Source organism: Caretta caretta, chromosome 7 (assembly GCF_965140235.1).
Source record: "Caretta caretta isolate rCarCar2 chromosome 7, rCarCar1.hap1, whole genome shotgun sequence".
Lineage (NCBI taxonomy): Eukaryota > Metazoa > Chordata > Testudines > Cheloniidae > Caretta > Caretta caretta.
In genome coordinates, this window is record NC_134212.1 from 57,651,687 (window position 1) to 57,666,232 (window position 14,546).

The 14,546-nt window shown below is 44.9% G+C and overlaps 1 protein-coding gene across 8 annotated transcripts in view; it reads right to left on the minus strand.

The window, feature by feature from the left end:
* LOC125640324 (E3 ubiquitin-protein ligase MARCHF8) overlaps positions 1-14,546 on the minus strand; it is a 197,988-nt gene that overhangs the window by 35,996 nt on the left and 147,446 nt on the right. For 6 of the 8 annotated variants that reach the window (XR_012669326.1, XR_012669327.1, XM_075130723.1 and 3 more), the window contains 2 exons: positions 1,429-1,508; positions 293-1,141 (listed from right to left, as the gene is read on the minus strand). Coding sequence is in view for 6 of the 8 variants with exons in the window: in XM_075130723.1 (XP_074986824.1) it covers positions 293-1,141; positions 1,429-1,508 (929 nt within the window). In the remaining 2 variants the exon portion in view is untranslated. The remainder of the gene's footprint in view (positions 1-292; positions 1,142-1,428; positions 1,509-14,546) is intronic. The other 2 variants (XM_075130725.1, XM_048858791.2) reach the window with 1 other exon arrangement.

A 14,546-nucleotide genomic window follows, 5' to 3' on the forward strand; every position in this document is an offset into this window, starting at 1 on the left:
AGTTCAGCTTGGCCTTTAATATGTGTAGCTGATTCTCTCAGATATTCCTGGGTTTGGCACCAATAAAACCACCTCGGAACGCGGAGCTGTGAAACAAATTACTTTGGGTTGCAAAGAATCGATTGACTCAAAGGGAAGCTTCCACTCAGCGGACTAATAAAGCATCGGAAAAGCAGCAGGCCTCAAACTACACATATTAAAGCAAGGTGAGAGAACACAAAGGCAGAGAAAGCAGAGCAGATCACCGCCGAGTATGGGAGGGGGCAGAGGAAGGTGTTCTCTGTAAACCAACCTGCAGGCATCCCCCGACATGGACAGAGGGGAAAGAGGGGGGAATTTTTCTGACAGGGGAGAAGGGCAGTCTAGGTCACTGTCTTTCTCAACTGAACAGAGTGGTGCCCGCAGCTCTTTTCCTTTCAACCTCACGGAGGCACTGTCCTCAAATACGTCGTCGTCCCCCATGTCATCAGAGCAGAAGCCAGGGCTTTCCACCAGCATGCTGGAGGACTTTGCAGTTTGGAAGTGGCTCGGATAGCTCTCTAGTTCATGGAACTTATGCAGGCTGCTGGCACTTGAGCTGTGGGAGAAGGAGAAGAGGTAGTGCAGCAGATTTTTGCTTCTTGATGATGTCTCATTGTCCACCTTGTCCTCCAGGAGAGGTATATGCACCGCACAGTGGTTCTTGGCTACTCCCGAAGCGCTCACGTAGGTGGTGGAAAGAGATGGCATGTAGGAGTGCTTAGAATTGCTAAAAGAAGGCCTGAGATTGAGCGATTTCTTCTCTTTCTGATTAAATCTGTTAATCCTTAAACACTGCTCCTGTGGCGGGGTCAGTTTGCTTTCAGAGCATGTTCGCTCCCCATACTTAGAGCCCTCCATGGTGCTCTGTGACTTCTGGTCCATGTCGTTGAGGGACTTGGAGAATTTAAGAGCTCGGGTGGCTTTTGCATTTTTAGCAGACTCGAGCACATGGACCCAATCCTGCCCATGGGAGTTTCTCTTTGATGCCTGTAATGTGTCCTGACAGAGTATTGTCACTGTGACCCCTTGTGTCAGAGAATTCTGGCAGTGAGGATTTTTCAAGACAACAGCAGACTGCACTGGACTGTGATGACAACATTCAGAAAACACTGCACTGGAACTGCATGCAGAACAGTGGAATAAAAGCACAGAAAGTAAAAACAATTATACAAGAGAACACGTATAATCAAAGTGAAGAAACAAGAATTATGGCTAGTGTGGGGATGGTAAACACAGCAAGCAAACAGTAAGTGGATCCCATGGAGCAGCACTAGACAGTATTTGAGAGAAACGAATGGGACATTTAGAATTGGAGCCCTAGATCGCTTACTTCCTGGTGTACATGATTTTTTCATAAACTGGTCTTTGTACAGGCCCTACGGCAGCTCTACAAACAACGTATGTTACCTGCAGATGTCCTGATTGGATGGTGTAACAGAAGTCCGAGAGAAGCTATGAGGAGCCGAAATGGAGGTTGGACTGCCAGCCTGCAACAAGAAATCACAGGTCAGCTTTTATGTAGTGCCAGTCTTTAGTATTAAACACAGTTTCTGGGGGCAGGTACTGCATCAGATCCAATGCTCTTGGGTTAGTTGTAGATGTGTGAGGCTTGTGGAGACAAATACTGAATGTCAAAGAGCTTAGTTTGAATAATGAGCATACACCATCACAACCCTTGGAAGAGGTCATAATATACCTGGAGCACACCTCTTAACACCAAAATGCAGCCTTCTCTGGGGTGGAACCTGGCAGCTTTTAAACTCTGCAAAGAACAACAGTTCAGGAAATGAAGAATGCCATATTCATTCAAAGGAGGAATTAGACAGCGAGAGAGTATTTACCTAATTAGGATTTAGCTAGCACACAGGAGCTAACACTCCTATTCGAAAATACCACGGGACTTTTAATGACAACAAGAGGCCAAGGCCTTGGCTTTCCAAGAGTCAGACCATCAACAGTCCAGTAACCCAGACACCATACTGGGGCATATGTTCAGAACCAGATCCCAGGAAAGAGCGCCCCATGCTGAAATCAGACCCCTCCCTGATGTGCTCTTTACACTTTGAGGTTTTATATTCTGGGTTTACACTGACAGAGCCTCCCATCTGTGCAGAGGCAAAGCCTGGTGGTGCTTAGCTCATGGAGACCCGACAAGATCACACCCTGAAATGGAACAGCTGAAGAATCCAGAGTTCTGCTTACCCAAATGAAAAATAAAGATCATCCATCTGAGCTGAAATAATAGGTTGAATCTCAGGAAAAGCAACAGATTAGACTGTGGAATAATCAACATGGGGAAGTATCAGCCGCTCCAGTATTTGGTACATTTAAAACTGGAATGGAGAAAAAACTAAACAGAAAAACAGTATGGAGTAATCCTGCCCTGGCAGGGAATAGGAATTGGTGAATATGAAATGTTTCCACCATTCTGAAGTTTCCTGTGAATCTTTAGATGAAGGAATCAGCTATGTGTAACCTCTATGTACATGGGTAACCTGTAGGCAGGCTCCCCTACGTTCCATGGCTGAAGAATTTGCTGTGTATTTTCCCCCTTGCTGCAGATTTGTGCTCTAGAGTCCCAACTTTTATTTAAAAATAAAATTATGTTTCTAGCCATTTTCGTTGCAACGCAAAGCTTGAAAACCTGAACAGTGCATTGTCATCTGCTGAGTCTACAGGCAGCCCAAAAAAAGAGTTTTGAAAGGAGCTAAATGCCCCATTCATCTCAATAGGGTGCTAACTCTGAAACCAAAGGATGACAATTTGAAATGACTGCACTAATGCTTTCATTGCTGAACCTTTAGCAGAAACATCCAGCTAATACGCTTGACCACAGTGCCAGACTGCCTCATATTTCTACATTTCTTCAGCTACCAGATGTCTCAACTGCCCCTTATCCAGCTGCCAAAACTCAAGCTTCCCAATGAAAACTTTTGCAATGCAGCTCTGCAGGGTCAGTGTAAAAATCTTCAGCATAAAAAACTGAAAATGTGGGACTGAGTTAAATACACAGAATTTACTATCAAAATATATAGCACAGGGGCTACTGTACTGAGTGTAATATTCAATTTCATATTTAATTTATTAAAAGCCTCTGTGGTACATTTAAATGAAGTTGCCACAAGGTTTAGGAATTTTGCTGCAGAATTTAGGTTCAGCTTGCCACAGAGTATGCATGACTTTGCTTATAGATAGATGGGTATCCTACCAGAGAGAGTCACCTATAAAATAATAATCACAGAAAACATCAGGCCAAAATCTGTTTGAATTATGTTAAGGGTGTGACAAACTAACTGCATCATCAACAGTGATCAAAGGGGGAAGGATGGTTGGCTTACAGGGAATTAAAATCAACAAAGGGGGTGGATTTTCAGCAAGGAGAAACACACACAACTGTCACACCGTAGCCTGGCCAGTTATGAAACTGGTTTTCAAAGCCTCTCTGATGCGCAGCACGCCTAGCTGTGCTCTTCTAATCTCACTGGTGCCTGGCTGCTCAAAATCGGCCACCAGGAGGTTTGCCCCAACCTCCCACCCCGCCGTAAACATCTCTCCCTTACTCTCACAGATATTATGGCACACACAGCAAGCAGCAATAACAATGGGAATGTTGGTTGCGCTGAGCTCTAACCTAGTCAGCAAACAGTGCCAGCGAGCCTTTAAACGTCCAAATGCACATTCTACCACCATTCTGCACTTGCTCAGCCTATTGTTGAACTGCCCCTTACTACTATCCAGGCTGTCTGTGTATAGCTTCAGAAGTCATGGGAGCAAGGCATAGGCTGGGTCCCCAAGGATAACTATTGGCATTTCAACATCCCCAACGGTAACTTTCTGGTCTGGGAAGTAAGTCCGTTCTTGCAGCTGCTCGAACAGCCTTGAGTTCCTAAAGATGTGAGTGCCATCCCACGTTGATGTTGGTGAAACGTCCCTTGTGATCCACCACTGCTTGCAGCACCATTGAGAAGTACCCCTTGTGGTTTACGTACTGGCTGGCAAGGAGGTCCGGTGCCAAGATAGGGATATGCGTTCCGTCTATTGTCCCACCACAGTTAGGGAACCCCAATGCAGCAAAGCCATCCAGTGTGACCTGCACATTTCCCAGAGTCACTACCCTTGATAACAGAACATCAGTGACTGCATTGACTACTTGGATCACAGCAGTCCCCACAGTAGATTTGCCCACTCTAAATTGATTCCCGACTGACCGGTAGCTGTCAGGCATTGCAAGTTTCCACAGGGCCATCGTCACTCGCTTCTCAACTGTCAGGGCAGCTCTCATCTTGGTATTCCTGTGCTTCAGAGTGGGGGAAAGAACTCTCAAAGTTCAAGGAAAGCGGCCTTACGCATGCGAAAGTTTCACAGCCACTGTGAATCATCCCATACCCGCAACATTATGCGGTCCCACCAGCCTGTGCTTGTTTGACGGGCCCAGAATCAGCGTTCCACTGTGTCAACCAGTCCCACTGCCACTATGATGTCCCAACTGCCACAGCCCGTGCTTTCTGGAACATCTGTGTCCATGTTCTCCTCACAACATCCTCGTGCTGGCGTCTCTTAGGATAATGCGCGAGGTGTTTACAATGCTCACAATAGCAGTGGCGAGCTGAGCAGGCTCCATGCTTGCCATGCTATGGCATCTGCATGGGTAACCCAGGAAAAAAGGCTTGAAACGATTGTCTGCCATTGCTTTCACTGAGGGAGGGAGGGGAGACTGATGACATGTACCCAAAATGACCCGTGACAATGTTTTTGCCCCATCAGGCATTGGGAGCTTAACCCAGAATTCCAATGGTCAGCTACCCACAGTGCACCACTCCATGAGTTGATGCTAGCCACGGTATTGAGGATGCACTCCGCCGACTTAATGCGCTTAGTGGGGACATACACAATCAACTGTATAAAATCGATTTCTAAAGATCGAGGTCTATAAAATCAATCTAATTTCGTAGTGTAGATATATCCTTAGAAAACCTTAACAGCGTAGCTGCTGCTACTTACTCCAGCTTTAATACATCATAGTATGTCTCTAAGTATTATTAGTTAAAACATGTACAATGGCTGCTAGTGTTTTTCAAAGCATTCTTGACTGTATTAGGTTTTTAGTTATGCTGACATCACAGCACATATCCTACATGTAAAAGACCTCATCACTAACTCCAGTTTTACATGGTTTTACTGCATTGACTTCAGTGCACTTGCTCCTGATGAACACAAGCTTCTACAATCAGATCCAGAGCACCTAGAATGAATACTGGGAATTAAATTAGCAAACTGCTCCATATTGCCATAGCTGTGTACCACAATAACTCAGAAGAAAGGTCAGCACATAGTGAATAGTGTATATCAACATTCCAATCTGGTGCAATTCAGCAGGGTCAGTGTGTAATCTCCAGTGTTGTTACTCAGGTAATCACAGTGAGTTTGAACCTGATAATCCCTTGAAGCCCAGTTAGTTCTGGGGTTACTATTAGAAAGAAGCCTGTGATAGCCTGTCATTCTAATTATTTTTTCTTCTATGAACAATCCTGTTAGCAAAGGAACTCAGCACCATTTTTACAGTAATGGTTGCCCACAGCTAAGTGCTGCGCATCTTACCAGTCACATCCCACCCCACCAAACCCAAAACAAAGCCATTTTCTTTGTTGTGCATGATGTAGATCTGGCTATGGCTAAGAAATATTCCTAATTATCTACTCCTCTGAGTAGGTGACTGTGCATACAGTTACTGTCGTCCCACTTAAGGCTGTGCTTTGGTAATAGTAATTATCCCTAACTTTAAAGAACAGCTCTTGTCATATTCAAACAAAATGATCAAGTTACTCATTGAAGACACAGATAAAAACAAACCCAGCCCCAGGGTAATTCATCCATTGATTAAAAATGTGGTAGGAAGTAGGTGAAGTTTTTTTCCCACACCTGCCAATGCTGCAATAGTAGGCAAAAATCTTAGTCCTTTTTATTATTTGTGTTACAGTAACACTCAAAGCCTGAATGGAGAATGGGGCCCTAATGTGCTAGGTGCTGTATATATCTATGGATATAGATATAAAGACATTCCTTGCTCTAATCTAAATAGGAAAAATACAGACAAAGAGTTAGGGAAAGGAAGCATCATTACTTCCCTGCTTTAGAGATGAAGAACTGAGGCAAGGAAAGATTAAGCAACACAGAAAGCTACAAAGAAAGTATATGACAGGGCCAAGGATCGAACCCAGCTCCCCTGAATTCCAAGTCAGTGATTATTCACAAAACCTTTAAAAAAAAAAACGAACACTCTGCATTGTGATACTTTTAAACTTCTGAACTCCTGATTGTACGGGATGGGGTGTAGATGGTTTGACCTATTGGTCATGGCTGGGCTGGTGTCCTCAAGGCAAGGATGCCCACGAGGTGGCAGTCAGCAAGCAGGGATCAGATTAATCGCTAGAGCCAGGATCAATAGGCAAGAGTCAGGGTCATAGTCAGGCCAGGGTCAGAGCTGGAGATCAAAGGTAGTTACTATGCTGGAATCAGGAGGCAAGAGTCAGGGTCAGGGTCAGACTGGGGCCGGAAACTGGATTTCAGAAAGCAAGGTGAGGTCTGGAGTTGCAGCAAGTCAGAAGTTTTTGTAGTTGCTCAGACAACTTCCTGGGACATCCTCTATGGTTAAACAGTGAGCATGGCCAACCGAAGGCTGCAGGATGCTCTTGCTCTGGTCCCTCTGGGCAGTATTGCCTGCAGCGCTTAATGGCACTGCATGGCCTCCTGGGGGAACATCAGCTGTCCCACACGCTACAGACCTAGGTACTAGTCCCACGGATCCATACGCTCACTATGGAATCCTTCATGGGCAAAATTCCTATTGAAGCCAACGGGGCTTTTGCCTAAATAAGTGCCTCAAGATTTGGCCCCCAGTGTAATATGCCACAGTGATGAGTACAGTAGAAATACAAAGGTTAGACAGATCATCAAAGAAATATTTAGACTCATTATCATCAGGTTTCAAACTTCACAACAATCAACATATTTCTAAATGCCAATGAGCAATTCTAACTCTCTGTTCTAAGAATTACCATGAAACATGCAGCAACTCGTGAGTAAGGAAGGTAGAGGAGGTTTGTGTTAAACCCCAGGGATACATTCATAAGTTATTTGGAGCCACTGCAGAATAAACATAATTGCTTGGCTCAGTCCGGTGCTGTCAACACCTCGCCTTCATGAGCATGAAATGCATTCACAGCTTATTTGAATACAGCAACACACACAAACAAATTGGCTGAAAACTCTAGTTATGGTTCAAGCCCCAGACACTGATCTGTATCTTTTCCCAGTGTATCTGTACAGTGCCTAACATGATGGGTACCGATCTTCATGGCCCCACAGTATGCCAACATTTTTATGGCTGACTTAGAACAACGCTTCCTCAGCTCTCGTCCCCTAACGCCCCTACTCTACTTGCACTATATTGATGACATCTTCATCATCTGGACCCCTGGAAAAGAAGCCCTTGAGGATTTCAACAATTTCCATCCCACCATCAACCTCAGCCTGGTCCAGTCCACACAAAAGATCCACTTCCTGGACACTACAGTGCTATAAACAATGGTCACATAAACACCACCCTATACTGGAAACCTACTGACCGCTATTCCTACCTACATGCCTCCAGCTTTCACCCTGACCACACCACATGATCCATCGTCTACAGCCAAGCTCTGCGATACAACCGCATTTGCTCCAACCCCTCAGACAGAGACAAACACCTACAAGATCTCTATCAAGCATTCTTACAGCTACAATACCCACCTGTGGAAGTGAAGAAACAGATTGATGGAGCCAGAAGAGTTCCCAGAAGTCACCTACTACAGGACAGCCTAACAAAGAAAATAACAGAACGCCACTAGCCGTCACCTTCAGCCCCCAACTAAAACCCCTCCAATGCATTATTAAGGATCTACAACCTATCCTGAAGGATGACCCAACACTCTCACAAATCTTGGGAGACAGGCCAGTCCTTGCCTACAGACAGCCCCCCAACCTGAAGCAAATATTCACCAGCAACCACATACCACACAACAGAACCACTAACCCAGGAACCTATCCTTGCAACAAAGCCCGTTGCCAACTCTGCCCACCGTGCAAACTGTGCCTAATCACATCAGCCACGCTATCAGAGGCTCGTTCACCTGCACATCCACCAATGTGATATATGCCATCATGTGCCAGCAATGCCCCTCTGCCATGTACACTGGTCAAACTGGACAGTCTCTACGTAAAAGAATAAATGGACACAAATCAGATGTCAAGAATTATAACATTCATAAACCAGTCGGAGAACACTTCAATCTCTCTGGCCACGTGATTACAGACATGAAAGTTGCAATATTACAACAAAAAAAACTTCAAATCCAGACTGCAGCAAGAAACTGTTGAATTGGAATTCATTTGCAAATTGGATACAATTAACTTAGGCTTGAATAGAGACTGGGAGTGGCTAAGTCATTATGCAAGGTAACCTATTTCCCCTTGTTTTTTCCTACCCCCCCCCTCCCCCGACGTTCTTGTTAAACCCTGGATTTGTGCTGGAAATGGCCCACCTTGATTATCATACACGTTGTAAGGAGAGTGGTCACTTTAGATAAGCTATTACCAGCAGGAGAGTGGGTTTGTGTGTGTGTGGGGGGGGGGGTGAGAAAACCTGGATTTGTGCTGGAAATGGCCCAACTTGATTATCATACACATTGTAAGGAGAGTGATCACTTTAGATATTAGTGATCACTTTAGCTATTACCAGCAGGAGAGTGGGGTGGGAGGAGGTATTTTTTCTTGCTTTGTGTGTATAAAAAGATCTTCTACACTTTCCACAGTATGCATCCGATGAAGTGAGCTGTACCTCATGAAAGCTTATGCTCAAATAAATTAGTTAGTCTCTAAGGTGCCACAAGTACTCCTTTTTTTTTTGCGAATACAGACTAACACAGCTGTTACTCTGAGATCTTCAGTTGGTGTCCCTTGGTGCTACTGCAATTAAAAAAGAATAAGGAGAACTCGTGATGCACAGTGTTATACGTCCAAAGACTTCCCCTCCCGTTGCTTGGAGTAGCTAACATAAATACAGGTGGCCTCCTAGTAGACTGGGGCATAGGAGTGCAAGTTGAAAGGTTGTTTTCAAGGGCTCAGGGACCATAGTGCTGGATAATACAATAGCAGGATTGAGCATTAAACACAGGGTCCAGTCCTGTAAACCCTTACTATCAGGCATAGGTCCTTTTAACTCTGGTAAGAAGCACTACATCCAGCATGTACTGACGGAAGAGTCTGTACCTGAAATAAATGCCTTGCAGAGATGGAGAATAGTCAAGAACTAAAACAGGAGACCATAGCAGGATAGCGGGAATAACTCAGTCCCACTGCCACAGGAAAATCAGTATCTACTAAGTGCGCTCTGAAGTCATTGCAGTCGTAGTATCTTAGGACTGGACTACACTTAAAATTTAGGTCAACACGAGGGTATAAAAAACCACCCCCGAGTGTCAAAGCTTTGCCAACCTAACTCCTGGTGCAGACGCAGCTAAGTAGGCGGAAGTATGCTTCCATGAGTTCAGTGAGATGATGCTCCTACACTGACGGAAAGACCTTTTCCATCAGCGTAGGTTGCATCTACACGTTTTGCTGGCATAGCTACGGTGCCGTAGCTAAGCCAGTATAGTCCCTGTAGTGTAGCCATGGCCTTAGACTATCATTCCTGTCTTTTCAGGGAAGCAGGGCCGGGATTTAGACATCTAATGAAGAAGGAAACACTACATTAAAATAGCAAAAATAAACCGGAAACCTTCAGGGAAGTTAGCTTTACACTGTACTCCGGGCAGTGGTTCTGAAGTAACAGACTTTTCTGGAGTGGGTCACTGGGAGACTATTTTCCACATTTGCTCCTTTCCATACTGTACAATCTACACATCTAAGGCTAAGCACTCTCCTTGAAACTGGAAATCAGGCTGAAGTCAGCTTGCACTCAGGCTTCCCAAAAGGAAACCCTACTGAAGGATTCTGGAGGGAGCTTATTGTGGTGATATCCATTTATAAAGCACTAGGAAGTGGGCCATTTATCTTTCTAAAATCTCCCAGGGCATAAGTCACCATCTTCCCAGGGTATAAGTAACTCCCATTAAAGTCCATGAGAACTACTCATACTCTACAGGAGGAGAATTGCACCCTCTGTCTTTCAAAATACACTTCTTGGATGAGGGAGTATGAAAGGAGAGAGAACTCTACTCTTCCCCTGCTGCTTCCCCCACATTTCCCTTTTGAAGATGCTCTTCCTAGGGGCATAAACAATGAAGTTAATATGGGGAATCCAGTGCCTGAGTGCAGAGCACCAGAGACTGGGGGGATTATTCGACACATGTAAGCGTATTATCACATGGCGCTTGAGCACCAGCTTACATGCCTTTGGGGCAAAAAAAAAAAAAAAAAAAAAAGAATATACAAACATTTTAATCTTCACATTATAGATTTCTTCCTGCCTGCTTTAGCAGCTACTGTCCCACTAGTTCTAAAAAAACAGGTTTTTTTAAAAAGGCATCCACACATACAAACCCAACACCCACCTTTTTCCAGGGCTCAGGTACTTGAAAAGAATACTTTTGAGTAGCAGTTGTTTTCAGTAAGACTTGGTCATCTGATGGGATATAAGAGAAGCTCAGTGATTGAAAAACCTGGACTGCATTTCTATGGACTAGCATTCATTGAATCCACCAAAGCTTTAGGCAACAGTGCATGTGTGTATTCATATACTTTTCTAAATCTGTTCCAAGCTGATGAACAGCTGAAATGGATTTTAAATTTCATAGCGAGCTTAGGCTACCACTTTGTATCTGCACTGGCTTCCATTCAGCCCGAGAATAAATTTAATACTTTACAGTGTGCCCTTGCTCAAAAGCTAAAGCTGTACAGAGCTTCAGAAAAGACACAGTATTTACATTTTTTAAAGAGTGAACTTTTGATTTCTTTGCTTCCATCCCAGTATTACCATTTTCAAAGATTACCCTTGAAAGGACTATAAAGGAGAGCATCCCCACTGCCTTAAAATTATCCCTCCAGACAAAAGACACAGCACATAGATGACCTGGAGATATTTCCATATATTACATCAGCCATTTCAGGCTCCATCAGATACTTCAAAGCGAAACACTATGGTTAATTTGAGGAAAACTGTTTACAGACTAACTTCATTCGTGACCTAATTTAATCGTCTCATTAGTAGAATTCCTTTGTTTGAAGTCAGAAACCCTGAATCGCAAATACAGTAAAAACCTTCCTTGAACTACTGTGCACCATTGACTTTATTTCAGGGTACTAGATATCTGTGTTTAGTAGAAGAGGCTTCCATGAAGTTTAATTACTTTCCTATCTCGCTTGTCTGAAAGGCAGTTATTCATCAAAGGTGGTTTCTAGACAAAGACCTACAACATTGGTTTAATGTAAGATAATGAAATGATCAGAATCTGGCCCACTTATTCTGTATAATTCATGAATAACTCTATTCCAGTTAAAAGAAAAGGAGTACTTGTGGCACCTTAGAGACTAACCAATTTATTTGAGCATAACCTTTCGTGAGCTACAGCTCACTTCATCGGATGCATACTGTGGAAAGTGTAGAAGATCTTTTTATACACACAAAGCAAGAAAAAATACCTCCTCCCACCCCACTCTCCTGCTGGTAATAGCTTATCCAAAGTGACCACTCTCCTTACATTGTGTATGATAATCAAGGTGGGCCATTTCCAGCACAAATCCAGGGTTTAACAAGAACGTCGTGGGGGGGGGGGGGTTAGGAAAAAACAAGGGGAAATAGGTTACCTTGCATAATGACTTAGCCACTCCCAGTCTCTATTCAAGCCTAAGTTAATTGTATCCAATTTGCAAATGAATTCCAATTCAACAGTTTCTCGCTGCAGTCTGGATTTGAAGTTTTTTTTGTTGTAATATTGCAACTTTCATGTCTGTAATCACGTGGCCAGAGAGATTGAAGTGTTCTCCGACTGGTTTATGAATGTTATAATTCTTGACATCTGATTTGTGTCCATTTATTCTTTTACGTAGAGACTGTCCAGTTTGACCAGTGTACATGGCAGAGGGGCATTGCTGGCACATGATGGCATATATCACATTGGTGGATGTGCAGGTGAACGAGCCTCTGATAGTGTGGCTGATGTTATTAGGCCCTGTGATGGTGTCCCCTGAATAGATATGTGGGCACAGTTGGCAACGGGCTTTGTTGCAAGGATAGGTTCCTGGGTTAGTGGTTCTGTTGTGTGGTATGTGGTTGCTGGTGAATATTTGCTTCAGGTTGGGGGGCTGTCTGTCGGTAAGGACTGGCCTGTCTCCCAAGATTTGTGAGAGTGTTAGGTCATCCTTCAGGATAGGTTGTAGATCCTTAATAATGCGTTGGAGGGGTTTTAGTTGGGGGCTGAAGGTGACGGCTAGTGGCGTTCTGTTATTTTCTTTGTTAGGCCTGTCCTGTAGTAGGTGACTTCTGGGAACTCTTCTGGCTCTATCAATCTGTTTCTTCACTTCCGCAGGTGGGTATTGTAGTTGTAAGAATGCTTGACAGAGATCTTGTAGGTGTTTGTCTCTGTCTGAGGGGTTGGAGCAAATGCGGTTGTATCGCAGAGCTTAGTGGAGTTACCTCTCACAAACAGCCGTGAGATTGGAATCTGGTCCTCTCTATATTGATTCCTATTACAAATATTCACATCTCATCTTCTAGGTGGCCTAACTAGCTCAATGTGCTTGGAAATGTTGCTAATATTTCATTCAAAACAGAAAAGGAAAGATTCAAGCTAAGATTCACTTTAAGGGATCAGAGCGGATTTCAACGGAATGCTCGAAATCAGTGGTCTCCAACCCTTTTACGCACAAGGTCACTTTTTGAATTTAAGTGCAACCCAAGATCTACCCAACCCCTTCCTTGAGGCCCTGCCCACTTCATCCACCCATCTTTCCGCCGCTCGCTCTTCTCCACCCTCACTCACTTTCACTGGGCTGGGTCAGAGGGTTGTGGTGCAGGAGTGGGTACAGGAGGGGATACAGAGTGTTGGCTCCAGGAGAGGCTCAGGGCTGGGGTGCGGGCTCCCGCCAAGCGGCGCTTACCTTGGGCGGTTCCCGGGAAGCGGTGCAGAGAGACTAAGGCTTCCTTCTTGCCCCAGCCCCATGCCGCTCCTGGAAGTGGCGGGCACACCCCTGTGGCTCCTGGGGCCGAGAAACGTGGCTCCGCATGCTGCCCTCCCCGCAGGCACCACCCACGCAGCTCCCATTGGCCGCAGTTCCCCATTCCTGGCCAATGGGAGCTGCGGGGGCAGTGCTTGCAGGCAGGAGTAGCGCATGGAGATGCCTTCCCTTCCCCATCCCCCAGGGCATGCTGGCCACTTTTGGGAGCAGGGTGGGGTCAGGGCAGGCAGGGAGCCTGCCTCAGCCCTGCTGCACCACTGGACTTTTAGCGGCCGGAGATTGCAATCTACCAGTTGATGACCACTGCTCTAAATACTGTACAGAGAAAGCAGAGAGGGGCCTGGACAAAAGCCTCGCCCCCTAGTGGGCAAATGGCTACACAAACCCAAGCGTTTCCACATGAGGCTCCTCCCACACCTTGTCCCTTGCTCTCCTTCTGCTGCTCCTGGCAGGGTTCCCTAGCCCAGTGCTCAGCACCCTCTGCTGGCTAGATGCTGATCTGGGACTTTGGCCTCCTGAAAACAACACACTCCTTTCCCTCCAGCTCAACACAGGAGAGGTGGGCATGGGAGGACGACGCACAATAAGGTAGCAAGTTTATTATACTGCAGCACCCCTGAAATGGTGAATGGTTTTGAATCAAGACTTAAGGATAATGCCAAGCATAATCATAGAATCATAGAATATAAGGGTTGGAAGGGACCCCAGAAGGTCATCTAGTCCAACCCCCTGCTCGAAGCAGGACCAATTCCCAGTTAAATCATCAATAAGTATCATAAGCATCATAAGTAGCAGGCAGCCAGATCTGGGCCTCAAGAGAACAGTTAGAACTGTGAGCCACTGCAGGAGACGTGCGCATTGTTTCTGTTCACATACATTTCAACATTTGTGGTGACCCAGTGCATAACTGATTAAATGCAATGTTTGCTATTTCAGTTACATGGCTGCTCTAATGCAGTACAGTGTCTGCAAACTCAGAGTGCTACACAAGGGTCAATAAAGGCAGCAAAGCATTTCATAATTTGAATAAATAGGTTTAATCTGCAGCGTTAGTTGGGTTACTATAAAATTTAAAAGCTGTATTTTAAAGAATCAAACATCTGAACAGACTTTTCATACAGGTTAAGCATTCTCTAAGAGTTCCGAGTTTAACATTTTTTTCCAGATTGACAAGGAAATTGCTTACGTCACCCCCCAACATAACACACACACACCCACACCCCAAATTTTTCACCATTTAGGACAAGACTGAGGCTTGACTCCATTCTCTGCCTTAGGGTTGGAGGTCTGAGAAGGGGACATACACCTGAAGC